At 40.2% G+C, this 12,664-nt stretch overlaps 1 protein-coding gene and 1 pseudogene across 3 annotated transcripts in view; one reads left to right on the top strand and one right to left on the bottom strand.

Annotated features, from left to right (window-relative positions):
* The window catches only part of LOC115146394 (probable E3 ubiquitin-protein ligase RNF144A-A), a 73,676-nt gene that overhangs the window by 43,023 nt on the left and 17,989 nt on the right, over positions 1-12,664 (top strand). For all 3 annotated transcript variants that reach the window (XM_029688438.2, XM_065004313.1, XM_065004315.1), the window contains one exon: positions 2,879-2,983. In XM_029688438.2, coding sequence (XP_029544298.1) covers positions 2,879-2,983 — 105 coding nt within the window. The remainder of the gene's footprint in view (positions 1-2,878; positions 2,984-12,664) is intronic.
* LOC135561947 (leukocyte elastase inhibitor-like) lies at positions 10,415-11,401 on the bottom strand (annotated as a pseudogene).

The following is a 12,664-nucleotide window of genomic DNA, read 5'->3' as shown; positions in this document are numbered from 1 at the left end:
CGAAGCCTCAAACAATGTTCTAAAGACTGTTGACATCTAGTGGAAGCCTTAGGAAGTGCAACATCACCCCATAGACACTGTGTATTCGATAGGGCAAGAGTCAAAACTACAAACCTCAGATTTTCCACTTCCTGGTTGGATTTTTTCTCAGGGGTTTTCCTGCCACAGGCAAAGTGGGTTCTGTTATACTCAGACATCATTCAAACTGTTTTAGAAACTTCAGTGTTTTTTTTATCCAAATTTACTAATATATGCATATTCTAGCTTTTATGGCTGAGTAGCAAGCAGTTTAATTTGGGCACGCTTTTCATCCAAAATTCCCAATGCTACCCCCTACCCTAGAGAAGTTAAGGACCACAAAGTCAAGTTATTGGAGTGGCCATCACAAAGCCCTGACCTCAATCCTATAGTTAATTTGTGGGCAGAACTGAATGTGCGTGTGTGTGAGCAAGGAGGCCTACAAACCTGACTCAGTTACACCAGCTCTGTCAGGAAGAATGGGCCAAAATTCACCCAACTTATTGTGGGAAGCTTGTGGATGGCTACCTGAAAAGTTTGACCCAAGTTAAACAATTTAAAGGCAATGCTACCAAATACTAATTGAGTGCATGTAAACTTCTGACCCACTGGGAATGTGATGAAAGAAAGAAAAGCTGAAATATATCATTCTCTCTACTATTATTCTGACATTTCACATTCTTAAAATAAAGTGGTGATCCTAACTGACCTAAGACAGGGAATTTTTAATAGGATTAAATGTCAGGAATTGTGAAAAACTGAGTTAACTGTATAAAACGTAGTTACATGACCATAACACCACGTAAAATTGTGCGCTACACGTGCAACACGTCATTCCTAACCTAGCCCACACAATTTCTGCTGTGTGGATCGAGCATTCAACAAGTCAGGCAGTCATTTGAAAGATTAATAACATTTCAGCGAGACAACTCAAAGGCGAAATCCATTAAAGCCAAGATAATGAAATTCATTGCCTTTGACAATCTACCGTTCTCTGTCGTTGGTGATGTTGGCTTTCACAAACTGGTCGAGCACCGGTACCCACTACCAAGTGCGCTATTTTTCAGATGTTGCCCTACCAGAGTTACACAGTAATAGCGTCACTGCTATTAGCTTCACGACATGCATACTATGGAACGCCATTTGAGTCTTTGCGTGTCACAAAAGATACAGTAGCACAGTCAAAGCTGAACAAAAAAGTCTGCAAACACCGGCCACGAACTATGTGTTTACAATACCGCGTTAGTAATAAAGTATCATTTGTTTGACCGCAACTTCTGGGGTACTTAGCTTTAGCTAGCACCAATACAAACAGCCTGAAAACAATGACCAATAGAAACTGCAGTCATTTTCAGTTTTTCTTAGGACTGATTTAGGAATCCTTGTGAGTAAGTATTATCTAGGTTGCCACTTGTTGTTCGCCTATTGAAATTGAACTTCAGATCATGAAAATCAATAGCTAGCCAGCTACTTAACCCTGTTGCCAAAGGCAAACGTTTTAAGCAGCCAGCTAGCCTCATCTGGCTAGTGAGGCTCGACCGGACCGGGTTATGTGTTGTAAAGCTAGCCACAATAAGGATTAGGCACAGTAGTGGAATTTGCGGTTTGCTTTCAAAATAAAAGTATGCCATTGACAGTGATACAAATAGTCGAATTATGCATACTTTTATTTTGAGGGCTAACCGCAAAGTCCACTATTGGGGCCGACCACCATTAATCCGATAAGAATGATGACACCTAGCTAGCTAACTAACTATATAGCTACTGAAACAGATTGTCGTTATTTGACACGTCAAATAATGTTATTTGACATATACCTTTTTTGACATGCAAAGACCAAACTGCGTTCAATAGAAATCCTGGTTGAGAATGAAACAAATTAACAACAAAACAGCACAGCAAGTAAGTGAAAGAAATAGGTTTTGATTATGTTTTACTGGTAATGTGGACATAAAAAAATGCCAACAAAATAACTTTTTGTGTGTGTGTGCATGTTCTTTATTTAACTAGGCAAGTCTGTTGAGAACAAATTCTTATTCACAATGATGGCCCGACGACGCTGGGCCAATTGTGCGCTCCCCTATGGGACTCTCAATCACGGCCGGATGTGATAGTCTGGATTCGAACCAGGGACTGTAGTGACTCCTCTTGCACTGAGATGCGGTGCCTTAGACTGCTGCGTGTGTGTGTGTATTAACTATTTAACTGTACTAGAATGCTGAAAAGACCGCAAAAATGTTAAATATCGGTTATCGGTGTAGTTTTATTTTAAATATGTGCCAATAAATATTGAAAATATTGGATATCGGTATCGGCCAAAAATGTAAGGTGTGTGTGTGTATTACAAGTCGGTCGTCGGTGGAGCTCAATCAGAGCTATGAAAGAGCAGTGGCTTTTAGTTTGGTAATGAACTCATGTTTACTGCAGTTGCTAATAGAGAATTGGCTGGATTTGTAGCACTATGCAATATTACATCTTGTAGCTGTGAAGAGCCTTTGTTTAGAAGGCCCTCTCACTGTCTCATTAGTTGATAATAGTTTCATTGGGATGTTGTGGTTAGCATGCTTCTCTTCAGCTAACCGGACACAGTCAAGAAACCAATAATGGATGGCAGAATGAATAGTTAATGCCAAAAGCAGAGAACCTCTACTACGGGGTTCAAAGAGGGAGAGGCACATTGGTTGTCACACCATACAGTATGCCAGGGATGGGTAACTCCAGTCCTTGGGGGTCCTGATGGATGTTGCACTTTTGCCCTGAGGACTGGAGTTGCCCATCCCTGCAGTATGCCTGCACATTTTCTGATTGACTGCATGGCCAAGAAGTGAGGTCAATTTCATACTCTTGGTTTTTATTTCAGTGCCTGAAGCAGTATGTGGAACTCCTTATCAAAGAGGGGCTCGAAACTGCTATTAGCTGTCCAGACTCTGCCTGTCCAGAAAGAGGACACTTACTGGAAAATGAGGTATTGTATAATTTGTATCAGGGACAATGCAATTCAGATATTGAAGGGTCCGGAACCTAATGTATTGTACGATCTTTCAGCTTGTACTTTTCAGTGTACAGTTGCTTACTTTTAAGAATATGATATTACATCTACACACACACACCAGAATTCATGTGAGTGAATTCATGATCACAAAGTTGTGGTAAGTTGATAATGCCATTTGATTTTACTGGACTTGTTGCTTGCTGTTTTCAGCAAAACAGAATACATGCAGAATTGACAGAAGTATCTTAAGTAAAATGTGTTCATATCAAGAAGACAAAAGGTAGGTTACACAGACATAACACAACTCAGTCGTGATGGATGATGGGGAAACTAGACGGAATGGCAGTCTGTTTGTGCTATCATTCCAACTCTGTATCACTCATTGTTATGGCAATGAAGTTGGCAAGAACAAACTGATCTGGCACCTGGCTATGGTGACACTATAAAGTAGGGAAACTGACTATTTCATAAGTGAGGCAAAATGCATTGCATTCATACTATCAGATCATCAAGGAAGTCCAAAACACAAATTCCTATTATTAACAGTGTTAAATAACACTATGTGAAACCGATGTATTTTTATTTTTTATATTTTTTATGTGAACTAATGTTATAAGGACCAAATTAAAAGAGATTGGTAGAAATGTGAAAATCTTTTTGGGAAATCTGTTGAGCTGCAAGTCTACTACAAAACCCACAATGCAATGTTCTCTATCCCTCTCTGGGCTAGGTAGCTAGCTAGAAACATAGCAACATACAATAATACCAAAGTGATCTGGTGTGCAGGTAATTGTTTTAAAAGCTTTATGAATTGTGATTGTCTGACGAGTTATATAAAGTGCATTTGGAAAGTATTCAGATCCCTTGAATTTTTCCACATTTTGTTACGTTACAGCCTTAATCTAAAATGGAATAAATTTGTTTTTTCCCCCTCAATCTATACACAATACCCTGTAATGACCAAACCAAGTTTATTATTATTTTCATTTTTTTTTTTTATTTTACATTTTTCAAATGTACAGTACCAGCTAAAAGTTTAGACACTTACTCATTCAAGTTTTTTTTTTTTTTTTTTTTTTACTATTTTCTAGATTGTAGAATAATAGTGAAGACATCAAAACTATGAAATAACACATATGGAATCATGTAGTAACCAAAAAAGTGTTAAACAAATCAAAACATGTTTAATATTTGAGATTCTTCAAAGTAGCTACCCTTTGCCTTGATGACAGCTTTGCACATTCTTGGCATTCTCTCAACCAGCTTCACCTGGAATTATTTTCCAACAATCTGGAAGGAGTCCCCACATATGGTGAGCACTTGTTGGCTGCCTTTCCTTCACTCCGCGGTCCAACTCATCCCAAACCATCTCAATTGGGTCGGGTGATTGTGGAGGCCAGGTCAACGGATGCAGCACTCCATTACTTTCCTTCTTGGTCAAATAGCCCGTACACAGCCTGGAGGTGTGTTGGTTCATTGTCCTGTTGAAAACCAAATTTGAGTCCCACAAAGCACAAACCAGATGGAATGGTGTATCGCTGCAGAATTCTGTGGTAGCTATGCTGGTTAGGTGTGCCTTGAATTGTAAATAAATCACTGACAGTGTCACCAGCAAAGCACCCCCACTGACAGTGTCACCAGCAAAGCACCCCCACACCTTCATGCTTCACAGTGGGAAACAAACATCTCAAATTTGGACTCATGCTCGTGTTTTTATTATTGGTGTCCTTTAGTAGTGGTTTCTTTGCAGCAATTCAACCATGAATGCCTGATTTCATTGAGTCTCTGAACAGTTGGTCTTGATGTGTCGGTTACTTGAACTCTTTGAAGCATTTATTTGGGCTGCAATCTGAGGTGCAGTTAACTACAATGAACTTATCCTCTGCAGCAGAGGTAACTCTGGCTCTTCCTTTCCTGTGGTGGTTCTCATGAGAGCCCATTTCATAGCGCTTGATGGTTTTTGTGAAGAGTTCTGAATTGACTGACCTTCATGTCTTTTTTTTTTAAGGGGTGGATCAGCTTAGTATTGTTGAAAGATTGATAGAAGCAACAATGTAATTGTCAGCATCATTTCCAATCTCCCATATATTTTGGGGAGTAAATATATGTATATGCGTATACATATGCACATACCTATATAGCTATACATACATACTTTTTTTTTAGATAATACTTTTCTTATTCCCCCTCAAACCCTACCACCCTTCCCCCAATTGGAGAAAACTAATAAACAATAACACTTAGGCTTTAGTTCAAACATCTTATACAGATTTTACAGACAATCTATTTTACAATAGTTATATTTTTTGTTTTTACTCCTTCCTCTATTTCTATTTGTAACTGTGTTATTTCACAACATCTCTGAATCTATATACATTTTACAGACCCTGTATGTTTTACATTGGTTGTCTTGTTATTAGTCTCACTGCATCACAGTGCTAGCTGTGCCACCAGAGACTGGGTTCGCGCCCAGGCTCTGTCGCAGCCAGCCGCGACCAGGAGGTCGCTGGGGCGACGCACAATTGGCCTAGCGGCGTCCGGGTTAGGGAGGGTTTGGCCGGTAGGTATATCCTTGTCTCATCGCGCACTAGCGACTCCTGTGGCGGGCCGGGCGCAGTCGCCAGGTGCACGGTGTTTCCTCTGACACATTGGTGCGGCTGGCTTCCGGGTTGGATGCAGTGCAGCTTGGTTGGTTTGTGTTTCGGAGGACGCATGGCTTTCGACCTTTGTCTCTCCCGGGCCCGTACAGGAGTTGTAGCGATGAGACAAGATAGTAACTACTAACAATTGGATACCATGAAATTGGGGTATAAATAAAAAATATGTATATATTATTGATTGACTTTGGCTTTTCAAATCACCCAGTATTGCTATCTGCAGCGTTAGTTCTAGGCAAATCTTGCAATGCTTCAGCTGTTCCTGGACCTGTGACCAAAAACGAGCTACATATGGACAGTACCAAAATAAAGGATCTAATGACTGCCTTCTCACAGCAAAATCTGCAGAGCTGGATTTGTATATACAATTCTATTGGTTGCAAGAATTTTGTATAGTACTTTAAAAATTTTAAGTTTTGAATCCGGTGTTTTGCGCATCAATTCATAAACCATGTGCCATGGAATGGGTACATCGCAAATCTCTTCCCAACTATTTTCCAATTTATACAGCTGTCAGTTTTTTTTGGTCCTTAAATGAAATTGGTATATGTTTTATTTACCACACTTTTCTTTAACCATTTATGTTCTTTAATACAGGGCCGACATACACGTTCCTTACTTTTTTCCCCTTCTTACTTGCCTCTTCCGTTTTTGTGGTAATCCTGCAATTAGTTGGTTGTAATTTTGGGTAGAGCAGACATTTCCATATGTCTGTTAGCTGCATGTGTGACAACTCCACCAGTCCTATTTATGATATCATTCGCTAAAATTATACTTGAAAAAAAATAGATATATTTTTATTTCAGCAGATGTAATTTGAATAAAGGCCATTCTTGAATATACAGTGGGGCAAAAAAGTATTTAGTCAGCCACCAATTGTGCAAGTTCTCCCACTTAAGAAGATGAGGCCTGTAATTTTCATCATAGGTACACTTTAACTATGACAGACAAAATGAGGGGAAAAAATCCAGAAAATCACATTGTAGGATTTTTAATGAATTTATTTTAAATGGGCCCTTTTTGATTTTGTCTGGCTTGCCATTCCAAATAATAAAATTTGAATATATATCTTTTTTCGTATAATTTGAAAAGCAGGTCACTGGGTGTAGGCAAAACCATAAGCAAATAGGTCAACTGTGATATGACTAAAGAGTTAATCAGGGTGATTTTTCCACAAATAGACAGGTATTTTCCTTTCCATGGTAGCAAGATCTTACCTATTTTTGTTAACTTTCTATCAAAAATTATGGGAGTGAGATCATTCATTTCTTTTGGGATTTGTATACCGAGTATGTACACATATCCATCAGACCATTTAATTGGTAAACTACACGGTAATGTAAAATTAGCATTTTTTTGGTGATCCAATATGTAATCTAGTGCACTTAATTTTTATTTGGTTTTAATCCAGAGAGGATAGCAAAAGTATCTAGATCCTCTGAGGCCGTAGAGAGATTCTAATTGTGTTTTTAAAAGAAAACATGAATCATCAGCATACAATGACACCTTAGTTTTTAAGCCACTGATTTCTAATCCCTTAATATTATTGTTTGATCTACAGCTAACATTTCGATAGCAATGATAAATATATATGCCGATAGTGGACAACCTTGTTTTACTCCTCTAGATAGTTTAAAACTTTCTGAGATGTAGCCATTGTTCACTATTTTACACCTAGGGTTACTATATATAACTTGAACCCATTTTATAAGAGATTCCCCAAAATTGAAATATTCTAGGCATTTATATGTAAACGCCAGTCTTACTTTATCAAAAGCCTTTTCAAAATCGGCTATGAAAATCAGGCCTGGTGTCCCCGGTTTTTCATAGTGTTCTATTGTTTCCAGTACTTGTCTTATAATATCTCCAATGTATCGTCCATGTAAAAAACCTGTCTGATTAAGATGAATAATATCTGACAATACTTTAATTCTATGCACCAGGATTTTTGCATCACAACACTGAAGTGTAAGAGGTCTCCAATTTTTTAAACGGACTGGATCTTTATATATACCACTAGGGTCCTGTTTCAATAATAATGATATCAGACCTTGTTGAGTGTCCAGTAAGCTACCGTTTATATAGGAGTGGTTAAAACATGCTAATAATGGTGCTCTGAGTATATAAAAAAAGTTTTGTTTACTTCCACTGGTATGCTATCCAGCCCTGGAGTTTTCCCAGCCTTAAAGGCTTTAATTGCATCAAGAAGTTCCGCCTCTGTAATCTGGCCTTCACATGAGTCTTTCTGTACAGATGTTATTATTAGGAAAAAAATCCATACAATTAGTTTCAGTTAGTGGAGATGGAGGAGACTGAAATGAAAACACCTTCATGTCTTAAAGTAATAATGTATTGCTGTTTCTATTTGCTTATTTGAGCTGTACTTGCCATAATATGGACTTGGTCTTTTACCAAACAGGGCTATATTCAGTATACACCCCTACCTTTTCACAACACAAGTGATTATCTCAAAATTCACAAATGAACTTTTATGAAGGCACACCTGTTAATTGAAATGCCTCATGAAGCTGGTTGATAGAACTGCCAAGAGTGTGCAAAGCTGTCACCAAGGCAAAGGGTGGCTACTTTGAAGAATTTCAAATATAAAATATATTTTGATTTGCTTAACTCTTTTTTTTATTTTTATTATACGGTTACTACATTATTCCATGTGTCATTTCATAGTTTTCTACAATGTAGAAAATAGTCCAAATAAATAAAAACCCTGGAATGAGTAAGTGTGTCCAAACTTTTGACTGGTACTGTAGAAAAAAAAAGAAACTATCACATTTACATAAGTATTCAGACCCTTTACTCAGTACTTTGTTGAAGCACCTTTGGCAGCAATTATAGCCTTGAGTCTTCTTGGGTATGATGCTACAAGCTTGTCACACCTGTATTTGGGATGTTTCACCCATTCTTCTCTGCAGATCCTCTCAAGCTCTGTCAGGTTGAATGGGGAGCGTTGCCGCACAGCTATTTTCAGGTCTCTCCAGAGAAGTCGATCGGGTTCAAGTCCGGGCTCTGGCTGGGCCACTCAAGGTCTTGTCCCGAAGCCACTCCTGCGTTGTCTTGGCTGTGTGCTTAGGTTCATTGTCCTGTCGGAAGGTGAACCTTCGCCCCAGTTTGAGGTCCTGAGCGCTCTGGAGCAGGTTTTGTCAAGAATCTCTGCTCCGTTCAGCTTTCCTGACTAATCTTCCAGTCCCTGTTGCTCAAAAGCATCGCCACAGCATGATGCTGCCACCACAATGCTTCACCGTAGGGATGGTGCCACGTTTTCTCCAGACGTGACGCATGGCATTCAGGCCAAAGAATTCAATCTTGGTTTCATCAGACCAGAGAATCTTGTTTCTCATGGTCAGAGTCCTTTAGGTGCTTTATTGGCAAACACCAAGTGGGCTTTCATGTGCCTTTTACATAGGAGTGTCTTTTTGTTTTTACATAGGAGTGTCTTTTTGTTTTTACATAGGAGTGTCTCTTTGTTTTTACATAGGAGTGTCTCTTTGTTTTTACATAGGAGTGTCTCTTTGTTTTTACATAGGAGTGTCTCTTTGTTTTTACATAGGAGTGTCTCTTTGTTTTTACATAGGAGTGTCTCTTTGTTTTTACATAGGAGTGTCTCTTTGTTTTTACATAGGAGTGTCTCTTTGTTTTTACATAGGAGTGTCTCTTTGTTTTTACATAGGAGTGTCTCTTTGTTTTTACATAGGAGTGTCTCTTTGTTTTTACATAGGAGTGTCTCTTTGTTTTTACATAGGAGTGTCTTTTTGTTTTTACATAGGAGTGTCTTTTTGTTTTTACATAGGAGTGGCTTTTTGTTTTTACATAGGAGTGGCTTTTTGTTTTTACATAGGAGTGGCTTTTTGTTTTTACATAGGAGTGGCTTTTTGTTTTTACATAGGATCTGGCCAATTTACCATAAAGGCCTGATTGGTGGAGTGCTGCAGAGATGGTTGTCCTTCTGGAAGGTTCTCCCATCTCCACAGAGGAACTCTGTCAGTGACCATCGGGCTCTTGGCCACCTCCCTGACCAAGGCCCTTCTCCTCCGATTGCTCAGTTTGGCCGGGCAGCCAGCACCAGCCAGTCTTAGTGGTTCCAAACTTCTTCCATTTATAAGTGATGGGGGCCACAGTGCTCTTGGGGACCTTCACTGCTGCAGAAATGTTTTGGTACCCTTCCCCAGATCTGTGCCTCGACACAATCCTGTCTCGGAGCTCTACAGAAAATTCCTTCGACCCAATGGCCTGCTTTTTGCTTTGACATGCACTGTCAACTGTGGGACCTTATACACGTGTGTGCCTTTCCAAATCAAGTCAAGTTGAAGAAACATGTCAATTATGATCAATGGAAACAGGATGCACCTGAGCTCAATTTCGAGTCTCTGTACAGAGTGTGAATACATAAAAAAAAAAATATATATTTAAAAAATGTATACAATTTGCCAAAATTTCTAAACCGGTTTTCACTTTGTCATTGTGGGGTATTGTGTGTAGATTGAGACGGGGATTATAAAAATAAATAAAACATCTTTTTTAGAATAAGGCTGTAACGTAACAAAATGTGGAAAACGTCAAGCTGTCTGAATACTTTCTGAATGCACTTTGACATATTCCTACGTGATTTCCAGATTTTCACAGATGGCCCACGTAGAAGTTAAGTCATGGGGGAGATTTTTATTTACCCACTGATAGAAAATAGGCTTTCGCTAAATTGACAAGTTTCATGATTATTTTTTCCGGGGGTGGACTATCCCTTTAAGGCGGAGTAACGTCCACAGAAGAGGATGTCCTGGGTGCTGTTGTGTTGGATTAAGAACAGAAAGGGGTAGTCCGCTTTGAAGGTGTGTTTTTAGGTTTGCAAAAAGGAGCAGATAAAGTCATATTCTGCAAGCGTGGTGGTGGTAGCTGCCTCGGTGCCCATCTCGTGCACCTCTATAAAGGCCTTGGGCAAATCCAAGTTGTTGTTGGGCGACATGCCTGAGAAATCGCTCCTGGATGAGTTGAAGTTGTTCACTATTCCCATGCTGGACTTAACTACTTTCAGGTCGTAGGTACATTTTGGCAGATTTACCCCTTACCTTTATGGACTGCATCATTTTTGGCTCTGTCCACGTCACAGAATTCTTGAGATTCTTCTTCAGCTTCTCAACCCCAGTGGTGAAACTCCAGCTTTTTCAGCCCTCATCAGGGATGAGCATGCCCTATGATGGGAATGATCTGAGAATCTTCAGAGTCTGGCAGTTGGCCTCAGGGATGACTGCCAATTGGAAATTGTACATTGAGTGTGTTATCATTTCCACGGCAATCTTGCTCACTTTGAACTGAGCTTCTCTGGATTTGGCCTACTCAAATTCCTCTTTCCGCTGGCCCTTGAAGTAGATGGCACTCACCAACACTATTTGTGTTAGTTTACAGTTCCCTCCCACCATGTTATTGATTTCCCCCTCTTTCTCCACCTAGCTGCTTAAGTTCACCCTAGCAGTCTCTGCACTGGACTTGAAGGTGACAGACTCCAACTCTGCACCGTTGTACTACTTGGTTTCACTGAGAAATGCCTCAGCAAACTTGTCTCCTTACAGACTGGTCTCCTTACAGGCGTTAAGCCAGGCTCCGTGCACATGGGGCTCCCTCCTTTGTTCAGCACAGACAAGAGTTTTCTGAACCTGTGATGGATGTCACCCTCAACTTTAAAGAGATCCAAGGAAAACCTTTTTGCCACAGACAGAGATGACATCCTTACTCTTGAGGCAGGAATGATTATGGCCTAATGGGGAACTGCATTTATAAAGCAGGAAGTGGGAGGGGAATTCCAGCAAAGATGACTGCCACATGCACAGAGTACGTTGGCACAGATAAAAATGTACACAATAAAAATAAAGTAACAAAGCACAATATAAGCATGCAGGTACATTAAAGAAAAAGATGTGCAATTATAGATTATGTTTCTTAGATACCGATCACTCACTCACATAGTTAATGTCTCCGTACCTTGACACGTAGCCTGTGGGCAAGCAACTTTAATTCACGTTTCAGATTTTTCAGTACTTAACTCCTGCTAACAACTGCTGATATTAGCATTGATCAAAAACAATGGAAGTGAAGGTGGTGTCTTGGATGTGAAGGGGACAGGTTTTAAAATGTCACTGAAATTGTTTTCTTTCATGGCCCAACTTTTATTGATATTTAGTCCTTTTGAACAACACTTACTATTAACATAGATAAGTATGTGAGTTTGGATTAATTACATTTGTTCACATGTCTTTAAAAGATCTCCACATCCATTCCTAAGATCTGAAGCTGCAGAAGGACTGTTTAATTGGTGTTTCCTGCTGAGCAGACATTAGCCTTCCCCGAAGCTGTCTCCACACAGCAATCTGCCCTAGCTCCGGCTCCCTCTCCACACAGCAATCTGCCCTAGCTCCGGCTCCCTCTCCACACAGCAATCTGCCCTAGCTACGGCTCCCTCCACACAGCAATCTGTCCTAGCTCTGGCTCCCTCTCCACACGGCAATCTGCCCTAGCTCCGGCTCCCTCTCCACATGGCAATCTGCCCTAGCTCTGGCTCCCTCTCACCACGGCAATCTGTCCTAGCTCCGGCTCCCTCTCATCACGGCAATCATCTGGCCTAGCTCTTGCTCCCCTCTAAACGTATCATCGTGCTTATACAAAGTGGATGGGCTCTGCTCTCCTACATCCCTCCAATTTGAGGTCAATCCAAGGGCACCGCTCCCTCGCCTCTCCAGGTAGTTTGCTTGATGGACTCACTCTGTCTGAGGTTGGTGGCACGGCTGTATGTTTCCAATCAATCAGTCACTGGCCCTTTAATAGAACCTGGCTTGTAACTCAAGTCAGACGGTGTACTCATCCAGCTGCTATGACAGCTACGTCTTTGATAACCCTACCCACCCACCACCAAATGTTATTTTCATCATCTCGTAATGACCACATTTAACTCTGTATAGCTAGCCAGTATGCACATATTCCTCTCTTTAAAACA

This window comes from Oncorhynchus nerka, linkage group LG18 (assembly GCF_034236695.1).
Source record: "Oncorhynchus nerka isolate Pitt River linkage group LG18, Oner_Uvic_2.0, whole genome shotgun sequence".
Lineage (NCBI taxonomy): Eukaryota > Metazoa > Chordata > Actinopteri > Salmoniformes > Salmonidae > Oncorhynchus > Oncorhynchus nerka.
This window is presented reverse-complemented; position numbering and strand designations above follow the sequence as displayed.